General features: G+C 43.1%; 2 protein-coding genes across 4 annotated transcripts in view; both read right to left on the reverse strand.

Annotated features, from left to right (window-relative positions):
• Positions 1-4,717, reverse strand: part of LOC137522521 (solute carrier family 2, facilitated glucose transporter member 9-like) — a 75,445-nt gene extending 70,728 nt beyond the window's left edge. For 2 of the 3 annotated variants that reach the window (XM_068242613.1, XM_068242604.1), the window contains exon 1: positions 4,554-4,717. Coding sequence is in view for 1 of the 3 variants with exons in the window: in XM_068242595.1 (XP_068098696.1) it covers positions 2,534-2,557 (24 nt within the window). In the remaining 2 variants the exon portion in view is untranslated. Of the gene's footprint in view, positions 1-2,533; positions 2,586-4,553 lie in introns of those variants that run through there. The other variant, XM_068242595.1, reaches the window with a different exon arrangement.
• Positions 4,718-11,255: 6,538 nt separating this feature from the next.
• The window catches only part of LOC137522543 (solute carrier family 2, facilitated glucose transporter member 11-like), a 51,635-nt gene continuing 39,479 nt past the window's right edge, over positions 11,256-23,411 (reverse strand). The window contains exons 11-12 of the mRNA XM_068242627.1: positions 13,539-13,666; positions 11,256-11,459 (exon numbers count right to left, since the gene is read on the reverse strand). Coding sequence (XP_068098728.1) covers positions 11,283-11,459; positions 13,539-13,666 — 305 coding nt within the window. The 3' untranslated portion in view covers positions 11,256-11,282. The remainder of the gene's footprint in view (positions 11,460-13,538; positions 13,667-23,411) is intronic.

Consider the following 23,411-nt stretch of genomic DNA (forward strand, 5'->3'; position numbering starts at 1 on the left):
GGCAGACAAATTACACAGTATCGCAGTAGAAAGAATAAGGGCCTAACACAACAAGCTCAGTAACACATACATATATGGACTCCCAAAACCATACACAGGACAAGTACAAAGAGGATACAATCTACAGACAATTTATATCGTCAGGCTGCAGGTGGCCAACCTAGTAACAGTGTCCGGATTGTAAGCTACCTCTCATGCAGTGTGTGAGCAGGAAGGACAATAGTAAAGACAGTGATTAAATAATCAATCCTGCATGAGCACATACAGCGATCTCTAACTAAGCCACACTAGCACCGTGATCTGCTCACACACTACTGTGATCTGCTCATACACTACAGTGATCTGCGCACACACTACAGTGATTTGCTAACACGCTACAGTGATCTGCTCATATGCTAGTGATCTGCTCACATGCTACAGTGATCTGCTCACACACTACTGTGATCTGCTCATACACTACAGTGATCTGCGCACACACTACAGTGATTTGCTAACACGCTACAGTGATCTGCTCATATGCTAGTGATCTGCTCACATGCTACAGTGATCTGCTCACACACTGCAGTGATCCGCTCACACACTGCAGTGATCCGCTCACACACTGCAGTGATCCGCTCACACACTACAGTGATCTGCTAACACGCTACAGTGATCTGCTCATATGCTAGTGACCTGCTCACATGCTAGTGACCTGCTCACATGCTAGTGACCTGCTCACATGCTACAGTGATCTGCTCTCACACTACAGTGATCTGCTCACACACTGCAGTGATCTGCTCACACAGTGCAGTGATCTGCGCACACACTGCATGAGAGGTATCTTACAATCCTGACACTGCTGCTAGGTTGGCCACCTGCAGTCTGACGATATAAATTGTCTGTAGATTGTATCCTCTATTTACTTGTCCTGTGTATGGTTGTGGGAGTCCATATGTGTATGTGTTGCTGAGCTTGTTGGTATGGCCCTTATTCTTTCCACTGCAATACTGTGTCATTTATATGCCTATAATTCAAGTTGATTTACATTTTCCTAAAAATACCTCTCTTCAGGTACTCATATTTATGTTTTCTAAGTGGATTGAGTGGTTGTGGCCAAGTTGACTTCCCTGTTTAATATTCAAGTCCTGGATCATGCCTGAAGAAGGGACTTGAAAGCTTGCAAAGAAAAATATGTGCCAGTGGCCATTAACTACTTGCCGACCGCGTCACGTCGGCAGGCGTGGATGCTGCGGCAGCCCCTGGACCGCCTATTGTCGATTGGCGTAAGGTCCTGCGGGCCTGTTTTGCAGGAGATTGCGTGCGCCAATGTGCACGCACCCCTGCGATCACCGCTAGGAAACTGTTGGATGGTGAAACCGCCGTCTATTAACACAGTACAGCGATGCGATCTAAAGCAGCGCTGTACTGGGGACAGCCAAGTGACACGCCTGTCCCCCTGGGACACAGGAGAGCGATCGGCTCTAATAGGCTGAAGCTTATGACAGCCGATCGTCGTGATTGGCTGGCTGGGGGGCAGGGGTTTTTAAAAAATTATAAACAGTACAATTTATTAACAAAATAATAACATGAATATTTATTAAAATAAAAATAAACACTAGGGGAGCGATCAGACCCCACCAACAGAAAGCTCCGTTGGTGGGGAGAAAGGGGGGTAGAAATCACTTGTGCGCTGAGTTGTGCGGCCCTGCAGAGAGGCCTTAAAGCTGCAGTGGCCAAATTTAGCAAAAAATGGCCTGGTCTTTGGGGGGGGGGGGGGGGGGGGGGCTGGGGTTAGGAGGCGTTAACACTGCGGTCCTCCAGTGGTTAAAACTATAAGCTAAATCATTTTTTGTTATTTTGACAAATAGTATGTTTTGGATCTTCTCCACAACTAGTATACAGTAGTATACAGTACATTTCTGTATTCTACAAACAGAAAATGGCTTTGTATTTGGTATTACAATTTTACCTGACTGGAGTCGGAATGTACTTCTTTTATGTGTGAACACAGCCATAGAGACACATACAAAACGGACAGGAAAGGACTAGACTGGAAATGTACAGATTTATGGACTTGATTCACAAAACGGTGCTAACTGTTAGTACGCTGTGAAAAATGCTTCGTGTGAAATTTAGCGTAATAACGATTTTGCGCGCAAAAATTCACATTATCGTGCGAACGCGTTAACCGTTTTTCCCGCGAAAATGCACTAAAACGCGCGAAAATCCGTGCTAACAGCACCGTTTTGTGAATCAAGCCCTATGTGTGAATACATTCATAGAAACACATACAACGCTGATTCTAACTGTCACAAACTGACAGGACTGGAATGGACACCATGTTATGTGTGAACCAAGCCTTAAAAAACAACATGGTATGTTTCAAGTCCTGTCTTAAATTTAATGAGAGAACTAGATGCAGGATACAATTATTTTACAAGTAAAGGTATTTTTCTGCACTGTTTCATATAGTCCTGCAATATGATCAGGAGAACAACAATCTTAATGGCATGCTTTTACATGGATTGCAGTATTAGTATATGTTTTTACTCACCAGATCTGAGAGGAGGCCACCCATAGCAGAGGACTTTCTCACATGGATGATTATTGAGAATAACCACGGGACTCAGCAGAGCAAAGGGTTATCACAATGTGTCAGTGTGTAATTTGGATTGATCACTGGCCGTCCTGAGCCAAAGACAATATTGTACTGAACAGAAACTGGTACAATACCAAACATCAGGACATCATAAGGGTACATTAAACATTATTTCTAGTTAAACCTTAGAGTTCACCACCAAGAAAAAAAAAGTTGCCCTTAGTACAGAAAAGCCATTGTAATAAAACTAAAGAAGAATTCCAGCATTGAAAGCATCCCCCAAGTTTTAGCAGTTTCTGCAATACATTTACAAACATGTTTTTACCTTTACTTATAATCAGCATTGAGAAATCACTTAAAGGGAAGGTTCAAGCAAAATAAAAAAACGAGTTTCACTTACCTGGGGCTTCTACCAGCCCCATACAGCCATCCTGTGCCCTCGTAGTCACTCACTGCTGCTCCAGTCCCCCGCTGGCAGCTTGCCGACCTCGGAGGTCGGCGGGACGCATTGCGTACATTTTTACGTATTACCGCCAGTGCAGGAACATTAACACATACATTTTTACGTATTTCTGGTTCAAAACCACTAAAACTGCACTTGCGGGAATGCGTAAAAATGTACGCAATGCGTCCCGCCGACCTCCGAGGACGGCAAGCTGCCTGAGGGGGACTGGAGCAGCAGTGAGTGACTACGAGGACACAGGATGGCTGCATGGGGCTGGTAGAAGCCCCAGGTAAGTGAAACTCATTTTTTTATTTTGCTTGGACATTACCTTTAAAGCTCAATTCCATTTTTTTCAAACTATACACTCCCTACTACTCTCACATTATACCTCCCACCCCAAGCCCTCCACCCATCTTTAAAATATACACCCCCAAAGGGGCGAGCCTACAATGAAGCCACTTGAATCATGCGATTCAGGTGGCAAAATCTAGGGGGCAGTGTTTGGACAAACAGTTTGGGTTACCTGGCTCCTGCCACTTTCCCGCTCCCCCCTGTCCACCTTCCTGGCACACATACTGCCCTCCTCATCCACGCATCCCTGAATCCCCTTCCTCATTCAAATAGTGGCACCTGTCGCCCTTCCCTGTGACATCATAGGGTATGCTACCGCAAAACCCCATTACTGGTAAAATATCACCCCTGGCCAATTAGAGGGGTTGCTTTGGCACACGACCAATCAGGCGGGGGTGCCTGCACCAGACCGGCCATTGTTTTGTTTTTGGGACCACGGCACCTTCATCGGGACAATCATTGTACTCGATCAGTAGCAGTGACATCTGATAGGTCACACTTCTACCAATGATTGGCCCAATAATGGTGCCGTGGTCCCACCCGTGAGACCATTGGCACCAGTTAGCAAAAGAAGCAGCGGGTGGCTGTGATTGGCTGGTCTGGTGCCAGAACTCCCATCTGATTGGCTGCGTGCCAAAGCTTCCCCTCTAACTAGCCTGGTGATCACTCGCCTGTGATGGGGTTTATAAGGGGGGTATATATATATATACATATATATATATATATATATATATATAGATATATATATATATAGATATAGATAGACTGTGTATATATATATATATATATATATATATATATACTGTGTGTGTATATATATATATATATATATATATATATATATATATATATATATATATATATATACATCAGTGTTTCAGGGGCAGGAAAGGCAGCACATCCTCCAAAGTTTGCTTCAGGCCACAGAGAGGGTGAAACCGGTACTGTCCTCCACCCAGCTCCTATTACTCCCCATCCCCACACTTTCCACCATACACACCACCGAAGATTTAAAACTTCAGGGTGGCATTATTGCACCATCCGGCCAGACAGACCCTGGAGTCAGAGTCACTGCTGTCCTAATACATTTTGGAGCAGATAAAATACTGGCAATTTTATAAATTAAACATTTTTAATCCTTAGTCAATGGTACCCCGTGGAACTTCCCTGTAAAATTACCTGTTAAAAATATTTTACTTTGAAGATAACGTCCACAGCTCTTGAGTTTTACGAATTTCCCCGTATTAGGATAGGGTGAAGTACATAAAGGAATAATAATGGTACAACAATAGGGGCATAACTAGAAGTCCCCGGGCCCCCCTGCAAGAATTTGAGCGGGTCCCCCACCCTGGGACCCGCTCATGCCCGTTTTGGGGGGGGCAGGAGGGTTCGCAGCATTAGGGGAGAGCTTTGCACATCAGCAGGGAGGGGGGACAGTCCCCCCCCTCCCTCACCTTGGGCTCTCCCCTCTGCGCTTCCCTCCTGCATCTATCTAAGTGTCGCAGCGGCGGCGGAAGCAGCTATAATTACCTCCATTCACCACGGAGGTCTCCGATCTGCAAGGGCTTCACATTACTTCCTGTTACAGGAAGTAATGTGAAGCCCTTGCAGATCGGCAACCTCCGTGGTGAATGGAGGTAATTATAGCTGCTTCTGCTGCCGCTGCTGACACTTAGATAGATGCAGGAGGGAAGCGCAGAGGGGAGAGCCCGAGTTCAGCAACGGGCACTTACGGGTATCCTTGAGTGTTCCAGCATGACTAGACATGCCGACATGCGTGGGAGTGTGGATGGTTGTGAGCATGCATGTTCCACATCTTGACATAAGTATTCGCACCAAACAGTGTGCAGATCTACATTTGTTCATGGACAAACATGAGGGAACGTTGGTGCATATACGTATTTCGCGTCCAAATAGCTACTTAGGCTCAGGGAGAACTACTCACCAGTAGTGTAGTATTACAGCTTGTACTGTATGTGTGCATCCTGCAACCTGCAATCATTAATTGTCCAACAACCCGCTCCATTGCTGAATTTCTGCCAGTTTGATCACCATGTCTGTTGCCAACCCAGCTCACATCCGACCATCTGCACGGTTGCAGAATTGACCAATTCTCAATCACTCGTGCCCAGTAAACTCTGTTCTCACCCCCTAATTGGGGAGCTGCAAGAGAAGGTGTACTCTACAACTCAGAGTCCTCTGCACCAGGTACGTGGCTATATTCGTAGGTTTTTATATTTACATATATCAAACCTCATTCTATGCTGGAGACAGGGGGGACAACTAGGTATGACTTCACCAACTCCCACCTTCCACACGGTCCACATCCCTAGAAAGTTAAACCCCCCTTCCCCCCACTGTTCACCCACCTACAGACTAACACCACATCCTATTTGTGCTGCAAACAAGCAGTGGCTGGATAGCGTATTGGTTAAAGACAGCACCTGTGGCATAGGAGACCACGGTGTGGATGGCGGCTGGAGCCAATATGTATTCAGTAAGGAGTCATTGGGCAAGGCTCCAGGATGACCTACTGTGTGCACAGTTACTGGCTGCAGCTCTCAAGTGCTTTCATTCCTGCAGGAGAACAAACACACAGAGATCTCACCATGGAGCTCATTTTCACACAAATATTAAGAATACCTTTTAAAACTTTTTTTAGCTTGAGTGTGACAGCTTAGCAGTGACACAGACAGCAATAAATTTCCTAACAATATAAGCACAGAATCCTGGTTGGAGCAAGACCCTATTCAGTAAGGAGTCGTTGTGGAAGAAATTGTGCCTCACTTCCAATGTAAACACACTCGTCATCCTGTAACACAAGTGTATCCACTGCGTTGTCCTGACAGAACCCATCGCATTGCACTTAGCCCCATAGGACTATCATTACATTCGCATTGTGATGCGTATTGCCGCAATGGACTAAGGGCCATATGCAATTAACTTTTTCTCCTGAGTTTTCTCCTAGGAGATTATTTTTCATCTTATTTTTAAAATAAATGTGCAGATTTCTGTGTAAACAAGGCCTTAGGCTTTAGTTGCTTTTTTGTCACACACCTGTAACAAACAGGCAGCCAGTGGAATCAGACCAGAGTCATAGCATCTGAACTGCATTCTCATTCTAGGCCAGTGACTTAGGGTGCATTCACACTATATCCATTGCATCCGCTATAATAAAACCCCTGTGTCCCTGCGTCCTCTTGTGTCCCTGCGTTTGGGCAAGCGCACATGCACGGCATGCGGGCTGACTTGAGACAGCAGGAGGATGGGTGCAGGAGATGGGCAGCTGTGCACGTGTGACAGGGACGTCAGTAAGAGAAGGGCATGAGGGGAGTTGCAGCCAAGCCCTAGCACCCATTGTTTACGGATGAGCTTATTTCTAATTGCTGAATAATTTTACATCTGCATTCACTGCCTATACAATTCTATGGGCATGTTTACATCTCTGCGTTGTAATGTTTGCGTTATTCTAACTCGCTGCATGCAGTAAGTTTCTGGATAGTATGAATATGTGCACATTGCATAGACATTGATCAGGCTTTGAAATAAAAGTGTGTTTTATTTGGCGTGTGCTTTATTTCCCATTCATTGTTTTAAGTGTGCGTGTGAATAATCGCAGGCATCAATGAGATGCCGCCGTCATTCACAAAAAACGATACCTACACATCCACGCATTACTTCCTTTCTGCTTACCAATAGTATGCACGTGAAAGTTATGCGCGAGGACATCTTACGGCCAAATAGTATAATTATACCTATTCACATTTTAAATAAAAAGGTCTATATTTACATTTAAAATTAACCCTTTACCTTCCACACTCCTCAAAAGTTACACAAATAAAACTTTTGTAAAAAAAATATCTATTTTTAATACAATTTAAAAAAATACAAAAATAGTTACGAGTATAAACAAACATTTTGAGGAAGTGGGATCCCTTTACAGTTACTGCTGCTGTCTGAATAGGCGCAACATTATATTGATTTCACAAAAATAGTTACCTTTGGGACTTTTTTTAATAGGTATGGCAAGAGGGAATATTACTGTTACTTTTTAAATTATGGGCTTGTAATTAGTGATGGATACAAAACTGAAAAAAAAATGCACCTTTATTTGTAAATAAAATATTGGCGCCATACATTGTACTAGGGAATTATTTTAAACGTTGCAATAACCAGGACAAATGGGCAAATAAAATGTGTGGGTTTTAATTAAGGTAGCATGTATTATTTTCAAACTATAATGGCTGAAAACAGAAATAATTATTTTTTTTGCATTTTTTTTCTTATTATTATTATCATTAACATGCATTTAGAATAAAATAATTCTTTGCAAAAAGTACCACTCAAAAAAAGCCTAATTGTTGGAGAAAAAAAGAAAAAAACAATGTACAGATCATTTCAGTGTGATAAGTACAGATAAAGTTATTGGCAGATGAATGGACGCAGCGCTGAAAGGTGAAAATTGCTCTGGTTTTTAAGGGGAGAAACCCGTGGAGGTGAAGTGGTTCAATAGAAGATGAAAGTTATCTCCAAGGAGAAAACTTAGAAGAAAAAGTGAATTGGATGGGACCCAATATTTTTGTTAAACTTACATTAATGACCAATGCTAGGTACACATGATGCAAATTTCTGACAGATTTAATGTTAGATTGATTATTTCCAGCATGTCCTATCTGATTTCCCAACGATTTTCTGTCCGATTTCCATTCACTTCCATGGAAAATCGATCGACAATCAGATCGGACATGTTGGAAATAATTGATCCGCAAATTGCATTGTGTGTACCTAGCATAATAGATCCATTTAGGCATATTCAGTAAACATGCACAAAATCTTAAAATCCAAATGTACATAAAAATAGCCTAAATAAGTTCATATAATTTATTAAAGAAAGAAATGTGGTGTTTTAAAGGACACCTAAAGTGAGGGGGATATTGAGGCTGTCATATTTATTTTTAAACAATACCAGTTGCCTTGCATTCTGCTGATCTTTTGAGACATCAGTAGTGTCTGAATCACCCACCTGAAACAGAAACAAACATGCAGCAAATCCAGTAAAAACGTGAGTCAAACATCTGATCTGCATGCTTGTTCAGGGTCTATGGCTAAATATATTAAGTATTGAATTATAAAGCCCCAGCACATTCTGTGGGACTGTACAAAGTAAGAAACAAACATGTGGTACATGATGATACAGAGACTGGTGTACACCAAATATAGACACTGGTACAAAAAACAGAATTGCTAATTACAGTGACAAATGTAGCCTGATGAATAAAATGTATAACAAATTGCAAGACACGACATGAATAACACATTCCAAGACACAAAAGGGTGAGAGAGCCCTGTCCTTGCGAGCTTACAAGGTAGAGAATCAGTAGGACGGCCAAGTTATTTAAATTATTTAAAAGGAAATAAATAAGACAGCCTCCATATACCTCTCACTTGAAGTTATTTAAAGAATAAAGAAAAATACAACAAAAAAACAACAACAACAACAACAACAAAAAAGCTAACAAATAAACATTACAAACCACAGTAGAATAGAAGTACAAGCAACAATAAATGTTGAAAAGAATACTGAAGTTTCTGTAGATCTGGTCCAGTACATCATGGGTAAAATAGAGCTAGTATTACTACAATCAGTTTGTTGGCGTTAGAGTTCCTCTGTAAGTGAGACTTCTGCTAGCAGCTCTTGTAACAGGACTTAATGTCCTGCAGACGCAGTTCCAAAGAATACATGCAGTTTCACATACATACTATATACACATATTTAGAATGACAGCATGGGCTCTGGACGGGACCAGAAATGGAAACTATGTATTACTGTGTGCAACCAGTCGCTACATTTTGCATATGTCACTGGGTGACTCTGATAAGGCCATGATGATGAAAGTCACAAGGCGGTAATTTATCTCATTGCTCTGTAATTTCAGTTTTTCATGCGGTAACAGCTTTGATGAATTAACATTTTCTCCGCAAAGTCAGCTGTTGTCAGCTGACTTTGCTGAATTGAAGCCTAATAGTTATACCATTTGTACATATACTAAACATACCTATATAACTATTCTGCCATTCATGACAATCCTTATTTTTCATGTCATATTTCTCAACTCATCAACCACAGCCACAGAATCAGTTATTACAGCCCCAAATGGTGTCGGGGAGATTGATTCTTAAAGTGAACCTCCGGACTAAAAATCTACTCAGCAGAACTGAAAAGGCTTGGTGTTTCTTTAACAGTTTCACAGCATCAGAACTTTGTTTTTCTTACCAAAGCATAATTTTTAGCTGCATTTTTAGCTAAGCTTCACCCATCAAAGAAAACTGCCCGGGCTTTTTTTCCCTGATGCTGTGCAAAGCATGATGGGATTTCCTATGTTGTTATTCACGTTGCCTAGCAACTGGGAGGGGTGATCAGCACACAGGACAGTTACAACTGTGTCTCATGCTACCTGTCACCTCCTTTCAAACAAAAAGATGGCTGCCTTCATGAAATCAAACATTTGCCTGTTCTTTTAAAACAAGGTGGGTAAGAGATTATATTACCTATCTATTTTAATTAACATAACTAATGTGACTTAAAGAGACTCTGAAGCGAGAATAAATCTCGCTTCAGAGCTCATAGTTAGCAGGGGCATGTGTGCCCCTGCTAAACCGCCGCTAAACGGGGGTCCCTTCACCCCCAAACCAACCCCCGCAATAGTTGGTCGTAGAGTTGGTCGTTTGTGGAGGCAGGGCTAACGGCTGCAGCCCTGTCTCCAGTCGCGTCTTTCAGCGGCGCATCACCGCCTCTCCCCGCCCCTCTCAGTGACGGAAGACTGAGAGGGGCGGGGGAGAGGCGGAGATACGCGCTGACAGACGTGCGTGGGGCAGGGCTACGGCGGTTAGCCCTGCCCCAACCAGGAAGCGCTCCCCCGCTGCACGGAGGGGATTTGGGGGTGAAGAGACCCCCGTTAAGCCGCGGGATAGCAGCGTTTTAGCAGGGGCACACATGCCCCTGCTATGTATGAGGTCTGAAGCGAGATTTATTCTCGCTTCAGACTCTCTTTAATGACAGTATGTTTGTTTAGGCTGAAGTTCCTCTTTAACAATTGCCACTAATAAGTGGCAGTCTGATCCCCAAATTCAAAATACGCTTGTTTAAAGAAAAGAACTGCTTATTGCGGGCCTTAGCAACTAAAAGCTCATTGCACTGCTCCTGAGAAGTTTCCCATGGTCTCTACTGGATGGATCTGCCACATATAGCTGCTCCGACTCAAACACCTCCTCCTGTATTTTATTCTCTAACTTTTTGGAGGTAGTCTTGTAGCTGTTAATCCTACAAGACAGAAGACCACGAAAGTAAGCCTTAAAAGCATCCCAAACTATCCCCATGTCATATTTATCCGCCATCAGTGCTGCATATAATGAGATCTTCACGTGGCATCCATTTGGTTCAACCTCAAATTTCAGAAACATTTTGACATTATGACAAATATGAATTTTTGAATTTCCCTTCTAGTTGAAAATGTCATTGAGAAGTTACTAAACTTTATAAACCCCAGATTCATATGTATTCAAGTTTCAAGGGTATCTGGTGGACCGTTTTTCAAGCCTGGTGAGGTTCTGTTATTTGTGATTTTAAAGACATTAGTATGGTCCACTGTGTTTTATTGAAGTGAACACTATTTCTGAAGTCACAACTCAGTTTTCTGAGTTTAACGGAACTTTTGAACCTGATCCGGTTAAGTTAAGGGGAACTAGGTCAGTTATGACACCACCTTTGCCCAAAACAGAAATGTGGTAGTAATACCATCAGCATGTTTCACACTATGCTTTCTTTCATTTGTATTCATGTTTATGAGAGTCATTTATGAAGACAAATGTCCACCCATTTACAGTCCGTTTCTCTGCTAGTGCTGCAGTCTAGAGCCTTGTGCAGATAGTTTTGTTCTTGTCTTCTCTGAAATTCAGGGCATTAAAGGATTCCATTATTTCCATCATGCTTCGATCTTTGGTCTCTGGCAAGAGCCAGAATGAATATACAGCCACACTGATGCAATAAACAAGAAAGAACGTGAAGCAAAATGGCCCCATTGCCTCCTGGGGAAAAATATAGACACATCATTACAGCTAAATTCCATGAAATATCATTAGATTGGTAAATTAATAAGATAAAATATGCAGTGTACATTTTAAACACATTTACTTCAAACATGGGGCTTGATTCACAAAAGCGTGCTAAGTGTTAGCACGCCAGTGAAAAGCCCCTTAGCACATGCAAAGTGCCTTTGCACATGCTAATATGTGCGCAAAAGCTTGCACACGCAAAGTTTAACGCTGCACGGTGCGTGCAAAACGGCGCGCTATTCGCATGCAAAATGGCCTGATAAGCGTACTTAGCATGCGAACGGTGCAACGTTTTGCATGCAACGGTGCGACACTTCGGCGCACCAAATAGCGCGCGATCAGTAACAGCTTTGCCCGTGCAAACTACTTAGCTCCCTAGTTTGCAGGTGCAAAGCTTTTAGGCGTGCTAACTGTGTAACTGCTTTCCTCGAACTGTCTCCAGTCGACTCTCAGACTTATTTCCATAGCCTGGGAAGGAGTCTGTGATAGCTACAGAGAGGCTTCTCAAAACTGATCTCTAGTTCTATGTTTTAAAGTGCAGCCTCGAAATCCACAGAGACTTTATGATGCAGTCATGTCAATATGTATTAAAGGCAAAAGTAGGCCATATCCAGTAAAAGTATATTAATCTGAATTAAGTTCAGGCACCGTGTATGTACTCAACAAAATATTTCTTTAAAAAAAATTATGCATAAAGTTTTTTGAAAGAAAGTACCTTATGTTAAAAACAAAGAAGGAAATACCTGCTACATAAGTTCATAGATCTTCACATCCCCTTCAGCAACCCACAGGTACCTGCTCAATCTCAGACAATCTGAAACATGCATGGGGGAAATGATTACTCTGTTAGGGCCTGTTTCCACTAAACATGAGGCAGATTTTCCCATAGGCATTCATTGGACGCAGTTTTTCTGCATCCAATCTGCATGTAGTGGAAACATGCCTACCTCCTGACTGATACCGTGTCAGGACTGCCTGTTACTAATCACAAGGCATATTTGAACCTCCCTGGCGATATGAATTATTTCTGGATTTTATGGACTAAAAGCAGTGCAATTTTTTCACAAGCTTTTAGATCCTAAAAGAAGGAAAATAACTTCAGTGAGATCTGCGGCAGCCCCTGCACAGACTCACCTCCCTTGGATCCAGTGCTGCAATTCTCCCTCCATCCTCCGGGTGATGCTGGAACCCAATAGTGAAATTGCCGTCATTTGTCATGGCGACAAATGGGGATTTCTCCAGAGGGATCAAGAGCCTCTGAGGATTAGAAGTAGAATGGCTGCCAGCATCTGGATCCTGGGGGAGGAGAGTTAGAAAGACCATTACACTGCGCTGTCTACTCATACCTCCCGGCGGCTACCCCGAGTCAGGCTCAGGATTACCATTTCTGGCTTCTTTTTTCCACCCAGATCCTGATCAGGGTTACCGCCAAGCAGGTTAAGACTGACTGGGAAGGGGGTGGTGAACAGGCCTTTGGAGATTGCGGAGGTGAACATGAAGATCTATGATGTGAATTGGTGCAACAGGTATTTTCCATTGTATTTTGTAAAAGCTTCCATTTTTTCCACAAAACCTTTGCACTATACACAATTAAAGTAATGTTCTGTTGCAGTAATGCATATAAATAGATCTGTGCCTGAATTAGGGCTAACATGGAGTCACTTATAAATTCATTCAATGCCAACATGTTTTTGGATAGAGTTATAATTTATCAGGTTTTATATCGCTTTCATCTCGGCTAAGAGGGTTTCTCTCACTTTTACGGAAGTGCTACAAAAAATAAGGGAACCTTTTTACAAAAGGGATGCAGACAACAATAAAAATATAATTTTTGTAGTAAGCTGTTGAACGGTTTTATAGATTTCAGAATCCCCCGTGAAGAGTTTTCTTATTATGTTCATCTTGTAGTTGTAATTGGAGTGACAGGATATTAGGAGATATCTTTCCCATGCTGACATAGTAATAAAACCAAGATCGTAACCTTTCCCCACTCAATCTAAAATGTGAAACAAATGTTGGCTGCAGTTCCACTTACTACATTTTAGCTCATACCTCAATGAAAGGGAATGCCAGGCCTATTACAAAGAGTCCGACCCAAAGCATGCCTCCAGATAGTGCATAGGCAGCTGGCCTATATGATTGGACAAAGAGTTCTGTTGGAAGCACACACGTCACCCCAGCTGCACAGAAATACAAGAAATGATTGGCATTACAGAAGTGTAAATCCAGCCGTTGCTGCAAGATATACAACTTGTGTATGTGTAAAAGGACAATCATTTTCAATGAAGGTACCATGGCACAGTCTTGCAGTACAGAACTTGATACACATTTATTGCCACAAAAATCCAAAAATGACGTTTTCATAAAACTCTTATCCATGAAATCAATCTTCATGAATAGCAATAAAGCGTGTCAGAAAAAGACCTTCATAAATGAGACTGACAAATTTTATCATCTGGCTTGACCTAATGAGCAGTTATTGTTTCAGGCCGGAAAGTTGTATCAAGTTTTGCACTGCAAGACTGTGCCATGGTACCTCAATTGAAAATGATTGTCCTTTTAAACATACAAGTGCTAAACAGTGGGTGTGGTGGAGCAAACTATGAAAGATTGAGTGTGTTTGCCATTCCCACTGAAAGGAGCCATTCCAACTATATATTAATCTGAGAGATACAACTTTGTCAGCATTTAAAAAGAACAGAAATGTATTCATATATATTGATTATCATCTTATTTATTTCATTTTAAGCAATGCACATTGCCTGACTGTCCTGTTGATCCTCTGCCTTTAATACATTTAGCCATAGACCCTGAACAAGCATGCAGATCAGATGTTTGACTTAAGTTTGCTTGCATTTGCCGCATGCTTGTTTGAGGTGTGATTCAGACACTACTGATGCATGCAAGATCAGTAGGATGCCAGGCAACTGGTATTGTTTAAAAGGGAATCAATATGGCAGCCTCCATATCCCTCTCAGGTCAGTTCCTTTAATGAAGATTGGCCATGAGTTGATTTATGGACCATTATGAGAGTAAAAGCTCGCCAGCAGACTCAACCAGAGTAATTGGATCAAAAAATTGACATGTGCATGGATAGACTTAAAGAGGAATGTTATAATTTAAGTAGGCCTCAGTTATTTGGACTGAGTTTAGGTAAAAGGCTTGTTCGCAGAATATACCTTTAAAATAGAGTTTCTTGTGATGTAGGCAGAAGCATCTCAGTGTCTGCTTGAAGCAGATGGATAACAAGCAGATACTGAGAACATGTTCCTGAAGGAAGGCCACAGGCCTACACTGTCCCAGACAAATGGACTACGAGAACAATCAACATAGGCCATGTTTACAAAATATGACATTCCTGTAAGTAAGTGAAAAGTGGTCATTAAATATTAATCGAGTAGGTAGGTATTATGACACCACGAGGGGTCTAAGCCAATAGTCGTGTCTGGGGGATGGCTAAGATGAGGTCACATTTAACTCTTTCCTAGTCGGTATTAAAGGGCCGGATGGGCTGACGGAGCGCACTCTGATTCCTACTTTCATGCTCTCTATCTGCTGACTAGAACACCTAATAATTTCCTCTCTTTATGTAAGCTGATATAATGTATGCTGTACATAGGTAGTCTAGAAGATGTAACTTAGAATAGACATAAGAGGACCTGATTATCTTCAGCAGGAAGATAATCACGCTGCTGTAACGCAACATGTAACGCAACATGAGGATTTGCTTGGCTAGGATATGATGAACTATATCTGTATAGCTGTGTATTTAATAAACTCCATCAAACTTTGAAGACGACTGAGAAAGTCTATCTCCTGCTTGCTGTGATGAATCGTGTTTGCAACTCTTGCTGATGAGTTTGCTGGTGCCAGAGCAAAAGGTGATTTATAACAGTGGTGCCGTGACCCCAGTGCTGTCTAACAGACAAGACAAGACAGGAAAGGGCCGGGCCGTAGATAGTATTCAGTCTATCGAGAAATTCCACAGCGTAACAAGCAGAGAAGACAAACGCGGACAGGCTTATCGAGAGGATAAGTGGTGTGTGCGAGGCTGCATGAGCCAGCACACGGGCTGCAGTTCGAGGTAATCAGCGGCGGATCTCTTGGACTTTGAATTTCAACTGCGGCGTACACGCAGTTGCATGCCTAAAACAGGATCAGAAGCTGTCCCATGCACGGCCCAGCAAATGCCGCAGAGGATGATCCGCTGAGAAAAGCAAAGTGAAGTGAAGCGAAGTGAAGCACAGAGACTCAGCAGCTTTGAGGGGAGTCCAGAGAGAGATCCGTGGAAAATTTGCTACAGCTGAATCGTACTAGCAGGATAAGAAGTCCGTAGGCAAGTTTCAAAGTTTTGTTTATTTGATTTTAAAGCAGTGTTTGGTGTCTATGTTAACAGAGTTTATGTGCTTTAATGTGCAGTACTAGCGTGATTTTCTTCTGTGGTTTGTTTTTTTTCTTTCTTTCTTCTCCTCGTGTTCTGTTAGTAGCAGGTTCAGTTGAGGCTGCATACAAGTGATTTTTTTTTGTTTGTCTGTTCACACGCATGTTGTTTTTTTTTTTTCCTCGCTGGACAGATGTTAACTGTGTTATCTGCTAGGTTTTTTGGTTTTGTGTTTTTTTTCTCTTCTCTCTCTCGTTTTGTCTCTCAGAGAAGGTGTCTGCTACTGTCTGCCAGGGCCGGGACAAGGTTCCCCAGCACCAGAGGCTGAGACTCCAAAGTGCGCCCCCCCCGTGCGCCGCATTCAGTACACACACACACATAAACACACACACAGAGTACACACACACACAAACAAACACACGGTACACATACACACAGTACACACACAGGTCACACACACAGAGTACAAACAGTACACACACACACAGTATACGCACACAGTACACACACAGAGTACAAACAGTCCACACACAGTATACACACACAGTACACACACAGAGTACAAGCAGTACACACACCCAAACACAGTACACATACACACAGTACACACAGGTCACACACACACACACACCGAGTACAAAAAGTACACACACACAGAGTACAAGCAGTACACACACACAGTGCACACACACACAATACAAACACAAAGTACAAAGTACAACCAGTACACACACACACATAGTACACACACACACACACATAGTACACACACACACACACACACACACACACACACACACACACACACACACACACACACACAGTACAACCAGTACACACATATACAGTACACACAAACACACAGAGTACACATACAGTACTCACATTCTCTCTCTCTCTCTCCCCCTCTACTCCCAATTACTCCTCCATACCTGCTTCATTCAGGCATGCATGTGAAGACAGCCGTGTCCCCCTCCTGACCTCTTCAGTCATCCGAGGTCTTGGCGTTAACAGTGCTATCAGGCACTGTCCCTCCCCCGTCCAGTCCAGGCACAGCTCACTCGTAGAGAAAGTCTTCAGGCAACTCTGCAGGAAGCCGACACCACTTCCATCAGAGCAGAAGCTGGCTTCCTGCTGTTGCCTGGTTACTTGATGCCCCAGCCGTGCCTGTCATCTCTGTGATGACAGCGGCTATTATGGAGCACAGGAGCAGTGGGGGCGCGCTACATAGGCGGCTGACACCAGGGAGATAAGCTCAGTCAGTCAGTGCCGATGTTCCAACATTTTAGCATACCGGTGCGCCAAACCAGCAGCAGCCAGCAGACGGGTGGCACTGGGCACAAAACAGTAAGTATCAAGAAGGGAATTGCGCCCTCAAGTGGCTGCGCTCATAGGCTGCAGCTTGCCCAGCCTCTGCCTCGGCCCGGCCCTGCTGTCTGCGTAGGGTGTTAGGAGAGCGGGGAGTGATGCCAGCTGGATTTCAGTTCAGATGTGTGTGTAGTGCAGGGGGGCTGCAGTTTACGGTGAGAGAAAAGCGAGAGAGAGGCGCAGTTCAAGTTTCAAGCTGTGTGTCTTTAGCGGTTTGTAGGGGTTATAGCACTTGTTAGCTGGTTGAGGCATGTTTTCTTCTCTGTCAGCATGTTAGTTACAGGGGTGTTTGTGTGATGTTCTGCAGGGTAGAGCCTGTGGTTCAGAGGGTTTTTTCCCTCCGTCTACATGCCCAAGATGATTTGCGTTTTTCTGAGGAGGAGATAGGAAATTTCACAAACTGTTGTGCTATTTGTCTGTTTTTTCAGGTATCCGAGAGATATATATGCTGAAATGTTTAGTGTGCATATACATTGTATGTTCTAACAGTTTTTTTCCTAAAGGTGCATAGGATTAAGAGGTTGCTATGGGGGATTACATAGCAGCCATCTTTGCTGGCATGCCAGGACTCAAAATGGAGTCGGAGGTTTGAGCAAGCCATGCCCACCTTCATGATGTATTAGGAGGGGGGGCGGGAAGCGCCCACTGATAGGCATGCCCCAATGGCAGGGGGAGGATGTGCTGGGGGGGATCCCACGTCACAGCTGTGCACACGGCGCCGTGCACGGAAGCAGCTGGTGGGAGGGGGGTCCAGAGTGGGGACAGAAGAGAGATTCTACTGAGTTTCTCGGCTTCCAGATGATTTCCTCAGAAGAAGTCTGGGCACAGGGAGTGTCTGCATACGTGAGCCAAGCAAGTTGCATGGTCACGGATAGGAAGTGTTTACCAGCCAGGGGCATGGAGACACGTAGAAGTCAGATATTTCCCAGGGAGTGATTTGCAAGAGCGGATCAGGGGGGGTTATCTGGACGGGGTTGCTTATGGGATTATTCCTTTAAGTGAGGCACCTTAAAGTGCGGTGCAGCATGTGTTCCCAATAGAGATAGGGGGACAGTGCATAGTTGGAGAGGGAGAGAGGAACAGAGAGTAAGAAAGGAGTTGACCAATCCAGGTGTACTCGCTGCGACTGCTTTTTTGCGGGGGTTTTTGTGTCAGGGACAGGACCAGAGATTGACAAAGGAGTCATTGCTGAGCTGTTGGCGTGTTTTTCCTCGCCCACCGATTGGTCAAATATATATATTTTTTTCTTTCTCTTCTTTTCTCCAGCTCTGATTCAGTTTAGCACAGAACAGAACTGGAAGCAGTTCAAGGGGCAATTATAAAGATGAAGGAATTGCCATTTACAGAGTGACAGTGAATCAGTACAGGTTTGCCATATGACTACCTACCAAGTGGGCATTCAGGGATCTGCATACAGGCATATGACGCTGGAATGCTTAGCCCTGCACCCTGTGTAGTTTAAGTGCAAAGTGCTCCTTCCTACAGGGAGGCAGCCATTTTTTTTTGTAGTCTGGGGGTAGTAGCACGGCAAACATTGGTCAGAGGGTACACTAAACAGGACGTCGTGCAGTGAGGGCTGTGATCGATGAAGTTCTAGGTAAGTCAATGCGAAAATAAGTAAGAGCATTGCAGGCACACCTGCAAAGCAGCAACAGGTGTGTGGCATCCGTAATCTGTGCATACGACGGCCGCGTATGTACAGAAGGGGGGGGGGGTGAGAGCTTGCAATGAGGTGAGAGCTTCCAACGGTGAAGTCCGCGGGAGCATATTTTAAACAGGTAAGTACTTAGGATAGTACTTAGGTAGGGGAGAGAAGTTTAACTCCAGTCTACCAAAAAGAGTAAACAGAGTTCATGAGAACCATAAAGTAACGAGATCAATTACGGTATATATTGATCAATTTAAAGTGTACAGAGTACAAGCCGCAGGGCGAAACCCAAATCATTAATAAGAATTGATTTGTTTGTATTTCGATTTCAGGAGTTTGGCAATATGGAATCGAGACAGCTGCAGTGCTGGCAGCAAAGATGGAGATGTCAGTCGGATAAGCGAAAGGTTCCAGATGCCAATCCGAGTTTGGAGAACAGCGAGATTCCTGAGATTGGAAAGAGACTAAAAAACGAGATTCCTGAGATTGGAAAGAGACTAAAAAACGAGATTCCTGAGATCGGAAAGAGACTAAAAAAACTGGCTGAGCAAAGCATAATGCAAATTGCTAATGTTTTTCTTTCCCAAGGAGGTGCTTTTATAATGAAGAGTACCGTGCTGATGGTGATCCTAGGCTGCCATTTCTTCCTAGGAGAACAAAGCGAGGACATTCTCATGAACAATAAGGGGTTAATGAGAACACAAGGCCCAAGCATGTTAATGTTGGGTGACAAAGGTACTGATCCTTTCACACCTCCCTCTGATTGGCACAGATAGACCAAGCAGGGATGGAGGAAAAGAGAGTGCCAGGTGGAAACAAATTTCATGGCACAATGTTGGTGAAAGGTCTGAAGGGTCAGGTGTGCTGGAAGTCTGAATTGAACAGCAGTGTAAACCTGCTCTTGAATGTCACACTCCCAGAATCGAAGGCCCGATCCAAAGTTTTGTTAAAAGGTACATTGCAGTACAATGGGTACATGCAAAAGGTGGAGTGTGTGATCCGGGGGTACCTTGTCTTGGTCATCAAGAGTGAGATGGTTCCAGATTGGAGAGGAACGAGCAGGAGGCGTCAATTCTCCTACCGGAGAGACGCAGGGGACAACATCACACTCTGGGGTTACCAACAGAGGGTGTCTCTGAAACAACTATACACACGTAAAGGCTGGAAAGCCGAGGGTTCGTGGTTCTCGAAACAAGAAGTAAAAATCGAGACCAAGCCACATTTCCAGGTGACAAAGAGGGTGGGGAGAGCGATCCCGGGGAAGGGAAAGCCAACACAGGGAGCCCCATTCACACCACACGGGTCACAACAGGGGACGATATTACACAGTCCATATGCAACAGCTTATCCTCATGAGAGTTGGGTAAGTGAAGAGGTACTCTTAATTGAAAGATTGCAGAGAGTACAGTCTTCCCGACCTCAGGTACACATTGTGCCTCAGGACATAAGGGGGGAAGAGGTCCAATCAGGACAGTTGGGGACATATTTTGTCAGGGAGATGCTAAAAGATCCTGTACAACTGAGATTGGACAAGGAGAGGTTTATCGATTTTTCTGGAGAATGATCTTTTGCATGGAAGCTTCGAGATGTTTGGGTGAACAAATGGAAAGGGTGCAACAATTCTTTAGGCACCACCACTTCCTTAGTTCCCACCTCAACACATGTCTTACACCATGACCTGAGAGGTCAACCTTTTTTGGTCGCTAGACGGGGAGGTGAAACAAGTAGAGTTGTCCTCATGCGGGAAATTCTCACAGAGGTACCTGTGTTTGCCGGGGCAAGTCAAATTTAGTAAAGAAGCCTGCTGGCTCAATAACACAGAATGCGAGGCTACCATTCAAAAGATCCGCCCTGAAGCCAAACCGATAGTTCCGGTGGCTGAAGGAAAGGTTTGTTTTTTTTAACATAATGTCTAAGGACACATTCAAGGTACATTTTCATAATTGTTACAAGAAGGTGAATCTTTCAAGGGGAACATATTGTGTGAGTGGAGATCCCATATGGATCGAGTCATCCAAGTTTGATGATGTTATTCCTCAAATTGTTAAGAGAACTCTAAAGTTCAAAGTTTCACGGGAAGTTCCCATCCTGAAAGATAACACGACATGGGACAAAGGGGACCCAAGACGACCACACTTTGTTACAACGGTTAAACAAACAAAACACTAAGTTAGAGGTAAGATTTTACCATGATCCAGGTGATCTTAACGAGGTAGAACTCAAAAATAAGCAGGTGAGTTCCAGTCTGACCTGGTGGAAAAGGTTTCCGGCGATGTTCCAGGGACACTCGGACTGGGCCTCTGCAGTTCAAAAGTTCTTCCTACACCCACTGGTCGTCTGGATGGGGATGACAACTTTGGGCATCATTTTCCAGGTGAGGTTGTGAGTCAAATTACGCAAAACAAATTAACCTGGTCAAGAGATTGGTGCCTCATAAACAATCTCATGAACCAATATTTCCAAATTAAGAGATATACAGGGTTATGGGTATAGGTTTAGTAGTACCTGGGGTGGAGCTGATGGTATAAAGGCGCTCTTTAGAAGGCACCTGGCACTGCTCCATTGTGTAACAGACAAACGAGTTTCACTTTTCTGTGATCATGCAAGTTTGTGAGTGATACGCAAGTGACGCAAATGCTGAGAGTGTGGTATAGAGGGACTTAGAAGTAGGGCCTCCCCAGAGAGCCTGGTTACAGGAAGACCAAGAGGTCTTGCCCTCTCTCCCAGGGATAACCGCCTAGAGCAGAGAAGTTGTGTGAGCACGAACATCGAAAAGTGAAACATAAAGAAAAGAAACCAGGTACTGTTGGGTTTAGAAGCTGGGTTTAGAAGCTGGGATCTGCGGATCAAGCCATTTTAGGGGGGATTGTTATAATTTAAGTAGGCCTCAGTTATTTGGACTGAGTTTAGGTAAAAGGCTTGTTCGCAGAATATACCTTTAAAATAGAGTTTCTTGTGATGTAGGCAGAAGCATCTCAGTGTCTGCTTGAAGCAGATGGATAACAAGCAGATACTGAGAACATGTTCCTGAAGGAAGGCCACAGGCCTACACTGTCCCAGACAAATGGACTACGAGAACAATCAACATAGGCCATGTTTACAAAATATGACATTCCTGTAAGTAAGTGAAAAGTGGTCATTAAATATTAATCGAGTAGGTGGGTATTATGACACCACGAGGGGTCTAAGCCAGTCTAAGAGGACCTGATTATCTTCAGCAGGAAGATAATCACGCTGCTGTAACGCAACATGTAACGCAACATGAGGATTTGCTTGGCTAGGATATGATAAACTATATCTGTATAGTTGTGTACTTAATAAACTCCATCAAACTTTGAAGACGACTGAGAAAGTCTATCTCCTGCTTGCTGTGATGAGTCGTGTTTGCAACTCTTGCTGATGAGTTTGCTGGTGCCGGAGCAAAAGGTGATTTATAACAAGGAACTCCAGTGAAAATAATGTAATAAAAAAGTGCTTAATTTTTACAATAATTATGTATAAATGATTTAGTCAGTGTTTGCCCATTGTAAAATATTTTAAATCCCTGATTTATATGCTGAGATTTATCACATGGTGACATTTTTACTGCTGGCAAGTGATGTAGCTGCTGCTTGCTGTTTTGGCAGTTGGAAACAGCTGTAAACACTATTTTCCACAATGCAACAGGGTTCAAAGACAGGAAACTGCCAAGAGTACGTACTCAGAATTTCTTTGTGGGAGGAGTTTCACCACAATATCAGCCATACAGCGCCCCCTGATGGTGTGTTTGTGAAAAGGAATAGATTTCTCATGTAAAAGGGGGTAACAGCTACTCATTGGGATAAAGTTCTATTCTTGGTCGGAGGTTCTCTTTAAGGTGGCGACACATCATACATTTTTTTCAATTTCTTTTCAATTCAAGGATTACAATAATTTTTCTGATTGATACTACCATTTGAAAAATCTGACCAATGTACACACACGTGTATTCAATTTTTACCTAATTATGAAAAAAAATGATTGAAAACTGAATTAATTGTTTGGGTCTATACATTAAGAAATTACCAATTTACCCTACAACATTCAATTTTCATAAAAATTCATCCCAAAAAATCCACCACTCCCTTGTATTGAAAAAAAATCAGATTTCTAGAAAAAAAATAAAATAAAAAAAGCTTTGAATTTTTCCTCTACAACTGACTGTTTTTATTAACTTGCTGAATGAGATGTACGAATACGGTCATTTTTTTGCTATTATTTTCACAATTCACATTTTTGCACAGATTAGATTCCTCACAAAAAGAAATAGGCAGAAAGACATTTTTACAGAGATGAGAGTATTTGTGAGAAAATATGGGCCTGTGATATCACATTTTCTACAAATGCATTGAAGTCGATGGATGTGAGAGAACACATGTAAAGAAAGTTCTCATGCTTGCAACAGTGTGTATCTAACCTTACAAAAATCCATAATATTTTGATACAAAAATGACTTTGATGAAAATTGTAGCTCATCCTTAGACTAGAGGAGGGGGCATAACTAGAGGTG

The sequence above is a fragment of the Hyperolius riggenbachi genome, chromosome 1 (genome assembly GCF_040937935.1).
Source record: "Hyperolius riggenbachi isolate aHypRig1 chromosome 1, aHypRig1.pri, whole genome shotgun sequence".
Lineage (NCBI taxonomy): Eukaryota > Metazoa > Chordata > Amphibia > Anura > Hyperoliidae > Hyperolius > Hyperolius riggenbachi.